The sequence below is a fragment of the Magallana gigas genome, chromosome 1, assembly GCF_963853765.1.
Source record: "Magallana gigas chromosome 1, xbMagGiga1.1, whole genome shotgun sequence".
Classification (NCBI taxonomy): Eukaryota; Metazoa; Mollusca; class Bivalvia; order Ostreida; family Ostreidae; genus Magallana; species Magallana gigas.
In genome coordinates this window covers 45,147,708-45,168,522 of record NC_088853.1, presented here as the reverse complement: position 1 = coordinate 45,168,522, position 20,815 = coordinate 45,147,708, and the positions used below count along the sequence as shown (strand labels likewise).

Genomic DNA, 20,815 nt, shown 5'->3' with positions numbered 1-20,815 from the left:
CAACATGCAACTTAGTTATGTTCACATGCAACTTAGTTATGTTCACATGCTACTTATTTATGTCGACATGCAACTTAGTTATGTTCACATGCTACTTATATATGTCAACAGGCAACTTAGTTATGTTGACATGCAAGATAAATATGTTTACATGCGACTCAGTTATGTTCACATGCGAGATAAATATGTTGAATGCAACTTATAAGTTAAAGGTCAGTGTCTCGAATCGCAACCAGAGGTCAGTACATCGTTCTTATCAAATACTTTTAAAAACATTATACTGGGTGAACGCCTAGAACTTTGGTTCGGTGTTGTTACATGTTATGAATAATGTTAATGTGTGTTCGGTATTGGTACATGCTATTATTTGTACAGCTACACTTAATTATGTGTAAGTATGACTTGATATACATGTAGTTACTTTTAATAAGATGTAAATTTTATATGGCTAAATGAAGTTGCATTTAGTAAGGTGTAAATATGTAGAATGTTCGGTCCGATTCAACAACACAGAATTTGCTGCAATTATTCGGTTTATTTTCACTCTTTTACATTTATACATAAATAGAGTGGAACTACAAACTAGGTAATATATAAATATATTCATATTATATACACTGAATTACAATTTGGCACTTTGAAAAAAGAACACAGTCACTTATGTACAAATTTGATAATTAATGTATTAAAATGTATTATAAATGTACCATATAAAATGGAAATGTTATTTACACATGTGCAACTACAAGACTTCCCCGTCCTTAAAATTACCGTATCGAATGATTGAAGTGGAAGAAATCATTTTTTTTCTAAACATTGATGTAAACACTTGATTATTCAAAACATTATCAATGTTATTTACACATGTACACTGTTTACATGCTACGTGGGGCATAAGACATGTTTTTTTAAAATCTTAAATATTAGTCTTATGTACAATGTATGATACATGTACAATGGAATTTGTGATGGTGCAGTGGATAGCGTTAAAGGGGCACGCAGAAAGTTTGGTATGCTTTTCTAAATGGAACACGTTTCATTTCTGTGTGCATATTATCTAGTATCTTTAGTCACTGTTAAAATAATGACCTCTTCTTCGCTCTTGTTTTCTTTGTTTTCGATATACTTAACCGAAAAAGGGTTTCTGAGACAATGTTATATGTTTTTGGAATGTCTGTACCCAACGCACTCTGCTCACTTCCCCCCATCACCCGGAAGTAGTATTAGGATCCCGTTCCCGATCTGTTTTGTGGAGAGCTGTGACGGAGAGTTCGTGACTCGCGTTGTGACGATGTGACCACTGTCCTCGTCCTCCACACTGTCCCGGATGACAACAAGGTCCGGCGGTAGAGTCTGGGAGGTAGAACCCTCTTCTCGATCTCGCGCCACAGGAAGGTTGCTGACGTCATCACTTCCCGACGTAAGATTGCGTGTTGTTTCGACTACATCGGTAGGAATCACCTGAACAAGATTTGGCGACTCTTCGTCCCGTTCGACTTGCAAATCTTCAAGATTCCTGGATGTAACCACTTGCAAAGGGGAGTTGTTTACAGTTTGAACATCCACACCTGAAGGCCGAGTTGCGAAATTTGTCTCTGATAGCCGTGAGTGCACAAAAACGCCAGACAACACCGTGCTTGTTTGCGCATGCCCAACCGACTCTTCATTCTGCTGATCGCGGATAATCACCAGATCATCGGGTAGGGTTGCAGGAGAAGGGTTGCGGGTGGAATCGTCAGCCAGACCCCCGGTCTCTTGGAGTGAAAGGACCGGAATGTTTAGCCCCAAATCGTTTTGGGGCTGAACTGTTTGGGGGATGATGATGTTGTCCGCCTGGAAGTCTCTCTGTACGGTAGGGGGTGCGGTCGTCGTGGACTGAGGGGAGGCATTTGGGCTGTAGTCTCGGACGATGTCCAAGTCTGGGTCCACAGCTTGAGGGTCACCTTCCTCAAGTCTCCCCGTGGCAAAGGGGTCACCGGTTCCCCCATTAAATAAGTCGCTGGTACCACCTGTATGAAAATTTAAAGAAAATTAAAAAATATATTTTATGTATTTGCAGAATGATAAATAAGGCGTTACGAAAATTAAATATATCATTCATTCATCTTTTTTTTAAGTGGCCGACTTTAAATTGACGTGGAAAAAAAATTAAGTCGGTTAAGAGACAAAACAAAAATAAATTACATGTATTTACCTCCTTGAAACCGTGAAAACATGATAAATTGACTTTGAGTTTCAAGACATCACAACAAGAGTTGTAATCAAAGACTTAAAATAAATGAAATTTTTTTTTCTAACTTTTAAAATAATTATTATTATTTGTTATTTTATGTCTTCATGAAAATAATTATCATTTAAAGTATATGAATGAGAATTAAACAAAAATATTTATTTGAACTAATACCGTAATTTTTTATATTATTTTATTGGGGGGGGGGGGGGGGTTCTCCTAAATCTTTTCCTAATGACTATCTACCTAAAAATTTACCGTTTGATATCATTCTTTGGAAATACCCACTGTCAATAAAATTTGTACCGAAAAACACCAGGATGCGATCTTAATTAACAAAAACTGCCATAAAACCAACGCTTCTGTTTACGAAAAACAGGCGTAAAATGACAGAGTAGTAAACAAGACAATAAAATCCTCGGCTTGCGGGAGAAAATGCGGTGACAAACACCCAGAAGAAGAAGAAGGAGAGAAAGCCATAAAGATTGATCTGGACCTACCGCTGTTTGGTCTGACTCCGGGCTGAAAGTTGATTCCACGGGTCCGCCCCTGAAAAGTAAGGCAAACCGCACTCAGTTAATTAAATACGTCAAAGTAATCTAAATGTACAACTTGAGAACAATATGAGGGATGTTCACACGCCAAGGATTTTCTAACCCCTAACCTTATTTTTTTTTGCTAGCCTTTATGAAATTGAGACAATAATGATATCAATTATCAGCTAACTTAGATGTTATATTTACATACAAGCTTTTTTTTTTTAAAAGCTCAATCATTTACCGAAGATTTCTGTTTACAATTCCCCTCTTTCTCTTTCTCTCTTTCCCCCATCTCTCTCCTTTTTCTCCCCACTTCTCTTTCATTCATAAAAAAAAACACACGTAAAATTATCATTTGCAATGTTACATTAAAATCCCTTAAAACCCTTATATCATGTATATATCGCAATGAAATGACGTACCAGCCAGTTGATGAAGGACTTCTGACTGAAGAGTTGTAGGAGCCATTTGTAGAGGGAGGTGGGGTCAGGGCTGGATACAACGCCCGCCAGACGACCTACAACAACAACATGCAACATTGTACTGTTATAGTGTTACAAATGTACAGCAAACGCATGAAAAATTGTTGTACTATATTGACTGGATCGCATGCATTACCCAATAAGCAAATTATAAAACAGACAAAAAAACCCCCAGCAAATGTGTTGATATATATATACTATTACCGGTATCTGGAATATATATAAAACATGCACTCTCGCTATATAAAGCAAAACCATATATTATTGTACTGTTATTTTCTGTTATCTGGATTGTATATAACACTAACTACGTGACTTTTTTTTTGCAAACTACGCAGGATTTTACAGTTAAAATATATAATTTGGACTAGATATAATAACACTGACAGCAAAACACACAACATTGTACTTTATATTTCATCGTCAGGACAAGATACAACGTCTACTTAAAAACTTATAATAGCAAAAAGCATAACTTATATTATACTGTCAGAGTGTTTTTGTAATATTATAGTGTATTGTACTGTTATACAATGTACTGTTATACTGTATTGTACTGTTATATACTGTTATATTGTATTATACTGTAATAGTGTATTGTACTGTTCTTACACTGTTATATTCTATTATTTTTGCAAGTAGAATTAACTAGAGAGAGTAAAAAAGATTAAATGAATAAACATGATACAGAGGAAAAGTAATAACGAAAGAAAGAAAGAATGAGATAGTAAGATGGTTATGAAAATAACGGAGAGAAAAGAGGAAGAGACAATCAGGATGTATATATAGGCTTGAACAAATCCATTCTCATTTGATTGAGAGTACAAAAATACAGAATGCATTTTATACCTTTTTAAAAGATTTTGGTCGTAATCTATAACGTTCAATCATTACCGCGTTATTTATTACAAGTGACTCACTCCTATACCCCTTGTTTGTGAGGTTTTTGCTCTATGTACACCTTTAACAGGTGCGCCGTACACACCTGTCTATCTAACAGATGAATGGATAAGAAAACGAATGCATCAATTAGATAGTTCACCTTTCTTTATTATACTGAATGATTACAATGTACGACATATATTTTTAGACAGTATAACCCATTACATATATATATAGCCAAAGATACATAGAGCGCAACTCTGTAATTTATACCTTTCATGTATATCAATTTTAAGATAAGAGTTTGATGCATTGACCGCCAAATTAATGGTAATGCACGATAAAGGTCAAGTGTAAAACGATATAGGTCTTGTATAATACTAATTATATTTACACATGTTTTTATCCGTTTGTCGTGGTACACTTGTTCATTTGTACATGTATATTCTAGCGGTCATTTAAGTAAGACCAGCACGGTCAGATCAAGAACATAGTTACCTCCACTGATTACATAATTAAACGTAATGGGGATATTTTTTATAAATAGTTAACAAAATTTTTAGGTACATGTAGTTGGGAAAGACTGTATTCCTGAAAGTAGAATGCAAACATCGAAACTGAAATCGCTGACAATATGCGAAACCAAGCTTCGCCAAACGTAGACCCTCCATTCTCTCTTCCCAGGAATATTTCACATTGTTTATAAAAATTCATTTATATGTACATTCATTAAGTGCATGCCTGTGGTTACATTTCTTTTTTCTGTTTTTTTTTTAAAATATAACTTTTGACATTTCATATCCATCTGCCTAACTTGACTGTAAATGATGTTGGGTGGGTGGGGGGTGGAAAGAGAGAGAGAGAGAGAGAGAGAGAGAGAGAGAGAGAGACGTGATAGGGGTGGATCCATAATTGAATGCAAGGTTTTGTAGTGGTTTGTTAAATAGAACTGTAATTTTTAAAATCAAGTAAACCTTTCTTTGTATACACTTTCTTCGCAATGTCTGTCCTGAATGGGGCGAGAAAACAATGTTCTAGCTTTGAACTTAAGGTAATACTGATGCGCTCTTATTAGTCCTTATTTAATGAGATGGATAAGATAGAGAAGCGGCAATGATGAGATAATTAGTGGCCTCAAATATGCGAGCGACGCGGCAGCTTGTAGAGCCATACCCCCGGGCCTGCCCAACACCGGGGCCACGTAACTACACATTCCACTCGGCGCGGGATTAGCCAGGGTGGGACAGACGGGTCTACTCAATGACCTTCTCAACTTTCTGTCGATGATTTGAGCACATTTTTATTGTTTCTCCGAATACATATATATCTGCTTCTTGTTTGGTTGTCTGTTTCTCGGTAATATAAGTTAAATTGCACTCTAACCTAACCCAATTGCAATTTCAATCCACCCTTCCTCAATAAATGTGACATGTAGAAAATTAAAAAATAAAGTACATGTAACGGAATATATCTTTAAACAAACTATGGTCCTTAATCAGAATTTAACGTCATAGAAGCATAAACCATGTTAATGCCGCCAAAAGAGAGAGAGAGAGAGAGAGAGAGAGAGAGAGAGAGAGAGAGAGAGAGAGAGAGAGAGAGAGAGAGAGAGAGAATGAGAATTTTCAAGCAACTATCTCCAAAACAAATCTTAATTAAGTAAACTTTAAGAAAAACAGACTGTTCAATTTCTTCTTCATTATTTAAAGCTCTAATGCACAAATTTTCATAATAATATAATCATACATGTATATGTTTTACATGACATTTAATTCATATCAATTTTTAATTAACGATTTACATAATATATCAATAATGTATATGTATAATCAATCATCAGTGATCGATCGCAAAAAAAATTCCTTTGAAACCATCAAGCTAATATTTCACAATGTCAAAGTAAGGAAAAAATCAAACTTGACAATCGTAACCTTGATATAGTGCTCCGAGAATCGAAATGATAGATTTATTAAATACAAGATTTTTCTGGAATTTGTTTTGCTCTCAAGAGATATATATAAATAAGTTCCGAGATATTCCCGCAGACTGTTTTTTAAACTTGTAATATACCGCGACAATACCTAAATGTTTATAAAATATTTCAAAAATTTACGGGGAAATCTTGCGTACAATTTTTTTTTGGGGGGGGGGGTTATAGATTAATGAATTCACATCTTGTGAATCGAACACATAAAAATGAATTATTCGTCGAATTTGTTAACAATTTTGAATTCTTATTTAATCTATAGAGTTTGATATTGTAGGAATAATACCTAAAAATATTAATTTTTCATGAATAAAATTTCGATGTGATCAGACTCACTTTACTTTTTTATCAGAAATATATAATCAACTTATCATTTATAATCTTTTGTACATTTACAAAATTAACAAACATTTTAATATAAGAATATACGACGAATTTACACTGCTAACTTAGCAGTGTAAATTCGTCGTATATTCTAAAACTCTAACCTAATAAAGAAAACTAATAATCTTGCATACGCCGAAGAAATCTCAAAAGCGATTTTTATTCGTATTGACTTTTATCAGGGCTATCAATTTTACTTTAAATCATTTATGTTTTATGCATATTAAAAAATTTGAACATTTTTTCAGTATATGATTATCAAAATTCTGTCTCATCAAAATTTTTTCTCAGAAAAAAAGCTTATTTTTAAGAATGCCGCTTTTAATTTACTGGTTAAATTTATCTGAAAAAATACCTACACTAAATCTACAGGCAAACCTATTAATGGTTTGTTAGTACATCTCTTAAAAAAGATTGGTTGAAGACTTAGATTGCATGGATTACCATTTTGAGTGATGAGAAAATTTCAAGTATCGCACTTAAAAATGACCAAATGAATACAAATTTAATTTTAGGGAATTTTAGGCTTTTAAATATGGTATAATAGATAATTTTTCTATTATAAAACGTGGAAGCATACATACCAGGGCTTGGTGCGGCGTGTTGAACATCCGGTAAAATTCCGAGAGGCACCGCAGAAACCACAAACAACCACACAGACAAAGTCACCACAACGTATTGTAATCGGTTCATGTTTTCAAACTATAATCTCAAAAATCTAAAAAAAAATCGCAAACAACTCAAACAGAGAAAATCAGTTCAAAAATAATTCCGGCAAAATTAAATTGTATCACTTAGTCGCCATCTCATTGCTGATTCAAAATGAAGGAAATTGTCCGAAGCCTTGTTTATTATCACCGACGTCAACTTGTAAACAACTTATGGTTATGTTTGTTGATTCTTTTTTATCTATATCTGATTAAGACTCGAAAACAAGTGGTACTGACTACATCAAATCAGCGATACCCGGTTAATTCCTGATTTCTCATTTTTCAACCCCTAAGGCGACGACGGCCTTTGTAACAAAGCTCGCGATTGGCCGCCAAGTATCCGCCATATTACCCGGAGCTGTTTTTGGTGATACGTAAACAACGTGGTTATCTGTCGGACAACGTCGGGTCAGAGGTCAGATGGAGAACAAGATTACGTTTTTATGGCGCAGATAAGAAATTAATAACCGAACGAGGTACCTGTTTAGTTGTTTGTTTATTAGGAGAAATCGTTTAACTCAGAAAGGAATGCCACGCATCTCACCTCGGAAACATCCGAGTTATTTATTTATTTCGTGGAGCAGGTCACCCACGGTTGGTTTGGCGTGTATACATGTAACATACGGGCCGGAACACCCAGATTCAATGACAACCACACCCTTTGTGTCCTACCCATTGTTATGGACGGCCAGATATCGCTGATCTTAATCTAGAGATCAAAATATTATAATGACATTGGTAGTTTTTATTTCAATACTTTCAGTTCAGCTTAGAGAAACATCGATTTGATCTGAAAAATATGTATATTAACTACATCAAGAATTTTTATATTTTATTGCTCAATTACATACTGCATGTATTACACGAACTGCTATTTTTCTTGAATTCATGTTGCTTTCAAAATCACAATGCTAAAAAATCCAAAGGACATTTTATATTGGGAATCGCTTCATAATTTCATTGGATTTAACTTCATTTACTTCAGTATATCTTCGCAAGATGATTCTAAGATTGTCCTTTGCGTCTTTTTTCCTCTCCATAATTGGTTTCCTTTTTTATTTGAAGCCATTATACTTGTAAATGCAGGAAAAACTGTAAACAAAATTGTTGATACTTTCTACCTGGTTGTTATTAATATTTATCTATATTCATAAATTCACAGACTCTTTAGATGGAATTATTGCATGTCATGTTTTTAAATATGTATTTTTTCCCCGAAAATTAGACTCTTGTGCTAGCTTTCTCTCTTGGTCTTTGACCTCAAGGAAAGGTACATGTATTTTTTAAGGTTATTTCCAGAGCCCGTGACTCATTTGAAATTAATTCAAGTTCCAAGAATTTTTGATGAATCGAAAGAAGGTGCATTAAAAATTTGGTTAAAAATAAGCAGGTGGAGAGTTTTCAAAAGTTTTCAAGGTCAAATGCTTCATGTACAATGTACATCGTCTTCAATGCTCGTCACTGAGATTGCTTTGACAATTTTTTTCCTCCAGATTTTCAATTTTTTTTGTGCTAAATTTCATATCCTTAATAGTTTTTATTAATGCAACAAGACTGCTGTACAATATCAATTTTATTTTCTTTAATTAGTTTCAAACGACCATTTACGACGTTTGTCACTAGAGAATAAAAAAATATAGCGTCACAATGCACTACAATTTCAGCAGAGACAGTAGTTAGTTGCATCCCGGATGAAATGCGTGGTTTTTTTCTTCTTCAGGTATAAAGGATATATATACTAAATATTCATTTTCATACACTTTAGAGAAGAATAAACTTTAAAAAAAACCACTGAAGTACAATGGCCTTGGAAGTTGATTATCTCCCTTTTGATTTACATGTGAGCTTTGATTATACCCCTACTTCGTTTCTTTTGAAAATTTTAGACTGGGATTAAAAATGAGCTCGATCATCTACATTTGGCGGCCCCAGTGTGAGGTCAAGGACGTTCCCAAGTTCTGCGACTGTTTTTCCTTCTTTGATTTTTCGTAGAATGGATTGTTAAAAACACTATTGACGGATTACTTCATAAAAGTTTTAGTTTCTCTTCAAATTCGTTGACAAACGTTTTCAAATCAAATGCAAATTTACGTTTGCAAATGAAAATTATTAGCACTTTTAGATTCTGTCCTTGAATCTTAATTATATAAAGTTCTAAATATATCTATGATTATACACTCCGTCTTCGATTGATAACACGTTTTATTACATACATGAAAGAAAAAAATGATATACATTCAACTTATTTTTTTAGTATCAATAAATTACAAATATTAGAATATCGTGTTAAGTACACGTGTGTCGATTTAAGATGACTTGATGGTCGTGACCATTATTAGACTTTATCTATCTCCATGACACGAAGAGTTGTCTATAAAGTTATGAGTAAATTTATAAATTTTAGAGCTTAAATATTTGGATTTTTTATTCACTAGATTATAAGTAATTGACAAAAAAATAATATCGATGATTTTTAAGTAGGTTGTATTGTTATAATATAATTAACCAACCTGTCTCCTTAAGTTTCAATTCAAAGAATTAAAGGCTTTAACAGTTCGTAAATTAAGCTATAAATGAAATATTCTTACGCAATACGTATGTTACGATATCCTCAACATACCACTGTAAAACAGAATTGACTATATCTCTCCTGTGATTGGGTTACTAATTGTCATTAATTATGATTTATATTTTTAGTCAAATATCTACACATTACCGTAGGAATGTAAACTTTTGATCTGAATTTAAACCTACCACATATTTCCCTCGTAAAAGATCTTGACTTGTCTTATCCAACATAAAAAATATGAAAAATTAAACCCAAACATCAAATAAAACAAATTCAAATTACTGTTTGCATAATCATATCATAAACTGACTTTATCTCTATGCAATTTTCACATTTGCAAGGTCTCATTTAAAACCCACACCACTTTTAACATTTTTGCAAAGAAGCTTGTTGCATCCAAATGACCAAACTCGGTGCTAAAAGCGGTCCCCCTAAAATATTATTTTAAAAAAAGAAAAGAAAGAAAAATATCTTTACATGTAAAGTTATATAAACTTTCAAAAGTTTTGTTCCACGGCCACCATCTTCAAAATTCATTACGTTTCTCTGTATAATACTTCTTGCATTTTGGTTTTTAATTTTGTTCTTTATTATAAAACTTTGATTGCACAATGACAGAGCTTTGAGAAAAATACTTTTTCAAAATGACTGCAAATTCATCACTGTGAACAAATGACGTTATTGTTATCGTTGTAAACAAATGACGTTATAGCTACATTGTACATGTATCATAACGTAATTGCTATTGTAAATAAATTACGTTATCTATCATTGTAAACAAATGACTTTATTACAATGTAATTGTTATTGTTGTAAACAAATGATGTTACTGCTATCATTGTAAAAAAAAATGACGCTATTTGTATCATTGTTATGCTATCATTGTAAGGAAATGACGTTCTTAGCCACCGATCGTAATATTTTGCTAACATGTATCGAGTTACATTTAGACAAACACAGCAAAAGATACCCTCGTCATATTTATTCATTGACCAGTCAGATAAGAATAACTTCAAAATTATAAATAAATTTCTGGTTGAGTATTTTTCCCATGGATTGCATGTATGAAACTAATCAAGATAAACTCCACATGTATCCATATAATCGTGACGTCTACTTACGTTTATTTGTGTAAACCCAGTAAGATAACGTCATATATTACATTGACCAATCAGAACTATTTAAAATAAACACAACTTTTCAAAATGAGTGATTGAGTAACTTATTTTGAAAAAAAAATAAAATACATGAATTGTATGTGTGTGCGTGTTAAGGTTAAATCTCCGTCTGGCGTAGAGATAAACACATCAATCAAAACACTCCGTAGAAAAAAAAAGTGTCACAAGGATGAGTCAAATTTTCGCCTTAAAAGTTTACGTGACCTAGTTTGATCGAAAACTCCAATGTAGCGGTAGGATGGCGATCGATGAACGTCAAAGTGACCAAAATGACGTTAATATGACGTCAAACAGACGTTGTTTTGTTGATTTTTTTTTTCGCAATCTTGTTGTCTTACAATTTACGAAAAAGCACCACAAGCTTAATACATGTCAAGTTTGGCATGTCTGAATATATTTCAAAAACATAGCTACGCAGTAGAAAAGGTTTAATTTTTATTAAAACCTGAAGATGATTTGTTTGATTTCCTCCAAATAAAAAAAAAGCTTGCACGTATAAAGAACGTTCTCACCTTTTACACTCTAATTATACATGTTGTTATTTTTTTTTGTATTTACACAGAGAATAATTGTTATATTATTCAAAATGCATGTGCATAATGCATGTCACATATTTGCAAATTTAATCACGTTTTTGTTTAAAAATAATAATGCATTTTTGAAGACTTTATTTTTGATCTTTTAAGACAATGCATCATTATCGATTACAACGTAACTAGTTTAATGTGGTTTTTAGGGTCGAACACACTAATTAATTTTGGTATTTAGTTCGACAGTACATGAGTTACACCCTATGATCGATTATTCCCAGTGCACAAGCGAAATATATTATATGAACATTTTATATCGTTAATAAAGGCAAACATTAATTCATAATACTTAGCTAAGGTCGTAGACTGTTATAAGTAATCAGTCATATTTTCACCTCAAATTATCGAAAATGTCAATTCCCTTTTTTATTATTTTAAGTTTATGGGACATGAATGCACGAAGTTCAAACTTTATTTTCATAATTATAACATTAGTTTCGATTTTAAAATGAACGGAAAGGGCAAACTAATGTCATTTCATTTAAGATTAATGGGTTTTTTTTTTCGAGCAACGTATTTATAAATCGTCTTTTTGTTATAAGTACATGTAAAAGAAATTATGATGGAATTTGTCCCAGTTAAATGAGTCAAAAAAGTAAACGTCTCCTAATTTTTATTTGGTAATTAAATATGTGCTTGGTTTTAAATGGTAGAAACTGCGCTCTATTTTTTTTTTCAAGAAGAGGGTGACATCTTTTTGTAAGATTTGTAATGTGGCTGTGATAAAGCGAACAATCCTAATGCAGACTAGAGTGTTGATATAACATTACCAGAATAAACTGTAAAGTTATATCACTCAGACAGGAGACTGTAAAATCCATATACCACAGTCAATATGTTCGTGCAAATTTTGTGCTAGTAATTATTTTTATGTATATAGCATTATTACGTTAAACCTTTGTACCGTATGGTTCTTGGCAATAAATCATATAATAAATGGACCGCCCACCCTGCTATGAAATAGATGTCAAGTCTTCTGGTTAAAATTTCCAAAAGTAAGATCTTTTTTCACAGTTAGTTTCCTTAATATACGTATATCTGGGCTTTTAAAATTAAAAGAAATCCCCGTGTTAAATTTCAGTGATCTATTCTATATAATTACCATTCAATGAATTATGATATATGGATGGAAATTCTAGTTTTGCAACAAAAAAAACGAAACGAATTATTTTTTAATATTTATTATTAAAAAAATAATTCGTTTCGTTTTTCACTTCTTAAAAGAACTTTTATAAATGGCCCTCTTCTTAAAGAAAGATTTATATGTTATTAAATGATGACTAAATACAATTGCATATTTTTAAAACAATCATAAATAAAAAAAAAATGACCAAGTTTTTTTTATTGGTTTTTGATAGTTTTATTAAGATAAAAATATAAAAAATAAAAATGCTCATTGTAAAGTTTGAACATTTGGAAATAAATAACAAAAATAAGCGCATCACAGAAAAATAGTAACCACGTGATGTGATTACAAGCAGACGACACAGAAATAAAAATAGATATAAAACATCACACTCAATCGATAAATAAAACGCGAAAGCCATGTAAAATAAATATCAAATGGATAAAAATCAATGTTCCTCATTCAAAATATCATTTTTGAAAGCGGTAGCACACTTTCGAATATTTCATTCTTCAAAAGAAGACAGTCGAGATTGTTCGAAAGAATACAGTTAATGGAATACAGCACCGAAAGGAACCCGGAATTGTGGGTTAAGCTCCATGAAGTTCCGTAATTTTACTGATAAAGCGCTGCGTTCATTTGGCGTAAGTTGGTTATCTTCCGAATGATCCACGTACGGGTTATTTGCGGAAGAACCACGTCGTCCAGGACGTCCCCTTACGGTGTTAATGTTTGGCGGAATGGCGCTGATGTCCCGAGCTCTTTGTTGTTGTCGGTCAATGTCTGGATAGAGCATGTTTCTAGACGCCGTGTTTACCGGGGCGGCTGGTCGTCTTTCTACTTCTGGGTACACGACGTTTGTTGTTTGTGACGTCGTTAATCGCGATGACAAACTGTTGTCGGAGATGACGGCATTGTCATTGTTTGACTCTGTCAGGGACATTTCCGAGTTTCTTAGTTTTTCAAGCATGGTGATTGGCTGCGTTTTGTGGACATCCTTAATCTGCTTCAATCGGTCCACCATCTTTTTAATTTCCGCCACTGGCATGTTCTTCTTGACCATGAGCTTGACGATCTTCTTGTACCAGTCTTTGATGCTGACCTCTCCCTCCAAGGATTCCGGGCTGATGACGTTGAACTCGTTTTTATACAAGGGCACATTTTCCTTCTCCTCTTTCGGACTCTCAGTGGGTTTAACTTCATCTTCATTCTTCTGGTCGTTTCCAGAACTCAGGGTTACCGTTCTTGTCTTCTCTTTCCTAAATTGTCCCATCAGGATGGGGTTAGGTGGTGGAAGAATTGGGTAGTTGAATCTGGAGCTTACTCGAGAGGGTGGGATTTGAAGAATATGTGCAGAGCTCTTGGGTGTTGTCGATTTGGTAACAGGTTTAGATTTGATTTGATTCAGGGACATTCCAGACTCCCAAGGGAAAGTTCTCGACTGCTTTGGTTTTTCGGTTACAGTTGGTCTAGCCAAGTTGTTCCACGGAGCTTCTTTTTGGCCCATCAACTCTTTGTCCAGTATTCCAAGGTTGAGGTTTTGAAACACGGGTAGATGACGCAGCGTGTTGAGCAGGGTCTTCATCTGTATAGCGAGGGCGGCCAGTCTCTGAAGTTTCCTGATTTTCTGTAGACGAGCCTCCATCGATGTTAGAGTTGTTGTCTCAATAACTGGACTCTCCGTCGTAGTTAAAGGCTCCAAGAACGAAATTCGTGGAGCTGGCTTAGGCGTGCTTGGAGGTTCTCTGTGTTGGTTCATGTCGATGCTGATGCGAGGACGAACAAACTGGGTCTTACTCCACAGATGGTCCACAGAGAAGGTAGGAGCTTCCGGTTGACGAATCTTACTAATGACAGGGGATGCTGTGGTGGTGCTTGGCTCTTTATGTGGGTTTGGAGCGAAGGTCCACTGAGTCCTGAACCTGGGGTGTATGTTGCTTTCTGTCACCAGTGGTTCCGATGTTTCTTTGTTGTCATTTTGGGTCTTATGATCTTTGTCGTCCCCGGAACCAATGCTGATGTCCGCGCAATTCCGGAACTCCTCTTGGACTCCACAGCCGATACATTCAGTGCCGTCCAAGTCTCGACCCCAGCTGTTTCCTGTATAACAAAAAGCTCATATTTAGAAACATAATAAAAAACGATTAACATACTTAGTATATCTTTATTTTTAAAAATGGAAATTGAATTTTATTACAATCAAACTTTATCATTTTTTTACCTGTTCTGTAACGCCATTGTACAACGCACTGGGAACACTTCATGCCTTCTGGGAGATTCACGTGCACAAGATGTTCCCCGGGTCCGGGAGGGTAAAAGCGCGTGGGGTACCTATCATCACCCTCCATAACCGTCATCAAGTTCTCGTTCAGACAGTCCTGCGTTACCGCTTTGGTGACGTCATTGTTGGCACAGATTCGAAACTCGTAGTATCCTTTGTGGAAGGCTGTGTTGACAACTTTTGTTTCGAGAATTTTCGCTCCATCCGGTAATTGTTTGGATATAATTCCTAGAGCATATTTTCCTCCAGCCTCGTTTTCCCTTTCACCGTCGTAAGGGTCCCCACAGGGTCCACACAAACCCCCAAACTGCTGAATTTTCTGGAAAAGCGAACAAAATATCATATAATAATTCCTCAGTTTGTTTTTATTGTCACAAATGCTCAAACAATGCATTTCTTAAAATCTTCATCTTGGTTGTTCTGCCATTTAAGACGCAAGTTCGTTACTTTAAATCGTTCAATATTTGTTGAAATATAGCTTCGACTGAACAAATATTAAAAAAAAAAAAATTTGAAAAATAAAGGACCCGGTTTCACTGAAACAACCTTCCAAGTTCTAATTTGATATGGTCAGAGAAATGCAATGCATTTTATTTTCATTTGCAATGCATAAAATATGAAAAAAAAGTTTCAAGTTTTAAAATATAGATTACTTACGCTTCTGCCCCCGCAGTAGAGTCGGTTGTCGTTATAATTTGGGGGTGCCTTTTTATTGACCCTCCAAAGTGAGGATCTGGAGGGAGGGTCAATCATATAGCCGTGCTGGAGGGAGTCCCTAACGATAGAGAGCACTAGCAGACACACAAGCATCATCATGTTGATAAATAAGTTAAAGATAAAATAAATATTAAAGTCCTTTCGGTTCCTAGTGTTGTTAGTCCTTGATCGAAGTTTTTGTTTCTGATTTTGGAACTGATGAGAGGAGGTTTATATAGCTAGCTGGATTTCTATAAACCTCTTAACGTCGGAACATGAACTTACATGCATACGTCGTTTCCTTGGTCGCATTCATCAAACGCCATCAGTCACGCATCGGTGATCACCTGACGAATTGCCGCTGTCGGTAAGGTCTTTTTGTTCTTTTGCGGTTTCTCAACTTGTCGTTAATCGCTACACGTCAAAAAACACTAAAGAGATGTATTGACAGGTCGTTCGATGGTTTGGTTGGGTCGGAGGTCTGTCAAAAATAGATGAACCGTGGAATAAAAGCAAAATCTCTTGTATTGTGTGTTTCCAATCCAGAAAATGGAGACTGATTAAAATTCAAGAGAAGATCGAAAATACGTCATAATTCATCCGATGGGAAGTGAATTTTTCATATTCGTTTCCGAAGATGTCGTTCTTCTAAACAATAACAATTGTTGGTGATGCCTCATCACAAAATCCCCCAAATAAAAATAAAGATTAAAATAAAATGTAACTCAAAGGGCATATCTTCGTAATGAGGCCATATCGGGAAAATTCTTTTGTGACAGGTATATTATTGGCTTCCGTAATTTGATTCTATCAAAACACATATGTACATTTTATCTGTTACCTCGTATTCTAAATATAATTTTCCCCTTAAATTATACGTGTATAAATTACGCATTTAAATATGGAATTTAATATAATGTGCCATCATATTTATTTGTTCATTCCAAATCATTTCCAAATCATTTTGACACAAGCATATAATTACAACATGTATGATTGATTTTGTAAAATTTTATTTAAGAAGTTTAATAATTTAAAGTGGTTCAGAGGAGCATTAACAAACAATGCACTATTTTTATGATTGAAAAAAATATATATATATATCGAATAAATGTATTATACATTTTAGAAGTTAGCACTTAGTATCCCTTTTCCCTGGCCTCTTTGTTTACGTATAAATAAATGTTTATGTATATGTATTCATGAATCACAAATAACGCTAAATTATATTGCGCGGGCGACATGCATGTTACGTGATGAACAGCTTCTGGGCGTGATACACATGTTTTTATGGCTGCTTTCCTGTTATTATTTTTCATAAATATTCTACTCCTACAAGCGAATGAATAAGACGAGGAGAGGAAACAAACGGTAGACATCCTCACCTTAATCCAATGTACATGTAATCAAGCTGTTGTTGCGTGCTTTATGTTGACATAATTTATTTTGTAATACATTAATGAAATCATATAGAATGAATCATTAATTAATTTCATACTCAAATTTTGAAAAATGCTCGTTTGTGTTGTAAAAGCAAATTATGAGATAGTAATCATTATGGCTTCCATGCCCGACATATATTCTTTCTCTCTTTTTCGGTCGTATTTTTTTTTTTTGAATTACGATCATGATATCAAAATTAAAAAACTAAAAAAAAACAAACTATAATTAAGTCAGAGATCATAAGTCAAGCATCTGAATGATTCACAAAGCATTTCCTCACATATTTAGAAGTCACGTTTGAAGCGCTATTAATAATGATTTAAAACGGGGGTGGTAATGCATGCACAATGCATCAAAATGCAACAAAATGCATTAAGAATTCAACAATTCTTTTAAAAACCATTTATTTACTCGATCGATCAGCTCTTGAAGCTTGCAACGGTTCAGGTTTTTTTGCATCTAGACTACGGAGAACATTCAGTTGAAGACTTTTAAAATGTTCTTTACTCTAAAGCGTCAAAGAATGTAAATATTGTGATATAAACAGGTGGCAAATGATATGATATACACTAGGCATAAAAATGCTTGTATTTATCGAGCGGCACATTTATTTTGTACGCAATTACAACATGGCGACAAATTGTATTTTCTACAACACGAATATTCAAAATAGACTGAGGCTGGGTAGTCAACAAATTACTCATCAAGTTGGCTTTAAATCTTAATTACATGAATTTTTTTTTTACCATAAACTGTTACATAAGAAAGACAAAATTTAAATACTAGTATTTTACATGTGGTTTTTTTTTTACATTCAGCTCTTCATCGAATGGAGGTGAATATGATCTACAAATGGCCACGACCATCTATCCCCCTTAAGGCCTTAATCAGTAAATTCTTGAATTGTTGGCGTGCGTCGAATGGAAATCCAAAGACAAGAAAAGATATATTTTTGACAATTGAAGCAATCGGTAAAATCTTTTGGAATAAATCATAAATTGTTGATTTTATTTTACATATATTAAAAATTTGTGAAGTAATATCTCACGTCTGTATATGCAAAAATAGCAACAGTTGTCACAAAAATATCAACAATCAATCAAACTGACCCCCCCCCCAAAAAAAAAAAAACAAACAAAAAAACCCCCCACAACAACCCCCCCCCCCCCCAAAAAAAAAACCCCAAACAAAACAAACATTGAACATAAGAAGTAGAATTCTATAAACAACAAATGTATATAGATAGATAATGATACCTGTAAAAGTATACATTAAAAGGAAAACAGCAGCAGCAGCTTAAACAAAAAGGAGGTTTTATAACACAACTGTATTAATAGTTATAAAAACAGCTATATAACAACTGAAAGAGCTTCAATATTACAATGATATCAGCAGATATCAGCTATAAAACAAAAGTGTTTATAACAAGTACAATAGCTGATATATCAAAGCAATACATTTAGCTATAAGATAATACCATCTCCATCAAGGCGACAGCTATAACATCAATAACAGATATTACTGATAGCAGCTGTTAATGATGATAGCAGCTATAACAACAATAAAAGCTATAACTACATTGGCAGTTATTACAAAAATAACAGTTATAACAATTATGGCATCCTAAAACAGCAATAGCAACTCTATCAATAATTATAGGCTTTATAGCATCTAATCTTCGACAGCAGCTAGAATAGCATAGGCAGCAACGGCCAACCACAAAAGAGAAAACATCGTCGCTCAAACAACACAAGAAACTCAATAGTAAATACTGGTATCTTAAAGAGAAGTATGAGTAATGGTGAATAAATGATAGCACCGGAAATTCCTACATACATGCAAATAAACTAATATGCAAAAAAAAAAAAAAATACAAAAAATACATGTCATCCGAAAGTCCAACTCCTTCATTTTTTTTTTTTAGATGTAACAAATATTTCTGAATTTTAAAACCATGTGTTATTTAGGAATATACATGTATGTTATGTATCTGCGATTTTAATCAAAAGACTTCGACCACTTAATTTGTTGCTACTGTTAGTTATATTATATCTTGTACTTTTAATATTGTAATTTAAGATTTGATCCAAAATAGCATTAATTTTAAAGATGAATGATAATCATCAATGAAATCCCCCCCCCCCCTTTCAATGTCATTTTTATCATGATTCATTGTGATAACATTTGAGAAACATTTGCATATACAACAAAATGGCTTCGTTCATCTTCGTCAGGGATTAATGAAAAATTTTTTAAACCAATCTGGAGATCCATTTTGTAATTTTTATTATTCCATATGAATATTCATCAATCATTTTTGTATTGTTTGTTATATCATTTACATATCGCATATTTTTAAAAAATCAATCCATCTCCTATAAAAAAAAAGTGCAACACTTTTTATTAATATATTCATATTTTGTTTCAACGCCTTTTCCCTAAAAAATAATATTAGCCAGCTTTCCCAGAAAAAAAAGGCATTTGTAATATTTACTAGAAACCAGATGTTTGATTTTAATTTGATGTACAAATACCAATAGTAATTTTCATTTGGTACACTGTCGATCAATCTTTCCACAGGAATCTGGTGCTTACTTTACCATTTACTGGCCAGCTATTCTGATATTTGTCCTAAAAGAATTTTAAAAGAGCACTTTAAAATTCATCTAATTTGCCTATGCATTTTTGCAAAATGTCTAAATTAGGGTCTATTGCTTTTTGTCATCTGTGGTTATATGTATGCGCGGATCTAGATTTTTTTGCAGTTGGGGGAGGGGGGAATCAAAGGGTTGATTTGTTTTCCAGGGGAGGTTTGAGGCCTATTTTCGGAAATTTTACTTTGTGAATTTATTAAATTTGAATTCTCCAGGGGGTCCGGACCCCCCTCCCCCCTCTTTTTTCCAAGAAGATCCGCGCATGGGTTATATACTATATATTCCGTCGTAGTTTTCCGATCGATTGTGTGTTTACCAGGCACATAGCATCGTTTTTGAAAGGGAGGAGCCAGTTTCATCCAAAAAATCTTGACATGCAAAAAAAGAAGAAGGAAATTTTGACTTTTTCAAAATCTTCAAAATCCTAATCCCGGGGGGGGGGGGGGGAGTTATTACATCTACTATAACTTCAATTTCACTCCTAATTTCCTCATTTTCATATCCTTTTTTTACATACTCCCAAAAAAGTGGGGGGGGGGGGAGGGGGCAACTCCATAATAATTCAATTTAAAATTAAAGTGAATTTTTTTTTTGCTGCGAGAAAAAGTGGGCGGGGGGCAGAACATATTGATAACATTGTTAAAAAAGCTTACAAAAAACTGGGGTTACTTAAAAAGCTAAAATTTTCTGTTTCAAGGGATATTCTATCACAAATGTATGTATCTTTTATTAGACCACAATTGGAAAATGCTACCGAAGTATGGGCTGGTTGCACACAGATGGACATAGAAAAAATGGAAAAGGTTCAATTAAATGCCGCAAGAATAGTAACTGGGCTCACAAGTTTTGCTTCAAGAAACTCAATTTATTTTGAAACAGGTTGGGAACCTTTGGAACACAGAAGAAATAGAGCTAAATTAATAACTATGTACAAAATGCACAATAACTTAGTACCTACTTACATACAAAACATTGTACCATAAACAAGAGGCAGTGCTTCAAGGTACACAACTAGAAACTCTCTTGATTATTCTGTTCCAAAATTTAGATTAGAACTATTTAAT

At 33.8% G+C, this 20,815-nt stretch overlaps 2 protein-coding genes across 2 annotated transcripts; both read right to left on the bottom strand.

Annotated features, from left to right (window-relative positions):
- Positions 1 to 529: 529 nt before the first annotated feature.
- LOC117688176 (uncharacterized) lies at positions 530 to 7,305 on the bottom strand. Its single transcript, XM_034465921.2, has 4 exons — positions 7,089 to 7,305; positions 3,192 to 3,286; positions 2,731 to 2,779; positions 530 to 2,009 (listed from the first exon to the last, which is right to left on the bottom strand). The coding sequence occupies exons 1-4, from the start codon at positions 7,195 to 7,197 to the stop codon at positions 1,195 to 1,197; spliced, it is 1,068 nt and encodes a 355-aa protein (XP_034321812.2). The 5' UTR covers positions 7,198 to 7,305; the 3' UTR covers positions 530 to 1,194.
- A 5,788-nt stretch (positions 7,306 to 13,093) lies between these two features.
- LOC105347786 (uncharacterized) lies at positions 13,094 to 15,873 on the bottom strand. Its single transcript, XM_011456996.4, has 3 exons — positions 15,616 to 15,873; positions 14,899 to 15,277; positions 13,094 to 14,777 (listed from the first exon to the last, which is right to left on the bottom strand). Exons 1-3 carry the CDS (start codon positions 15,772 to 15,774, stop codon positions 13,228 to 13,230), a joined length of 2,088 nt encoding a protein of 695 aa, XP_011455298.3. The 5' UTR covers positions 15,775 to 15,873; the 3' UTR covers positions 13,094 to 13,227.
- Between the last annotated feature and the right edge of the window lie 4,942 nt (positions 15,874 to 20,815).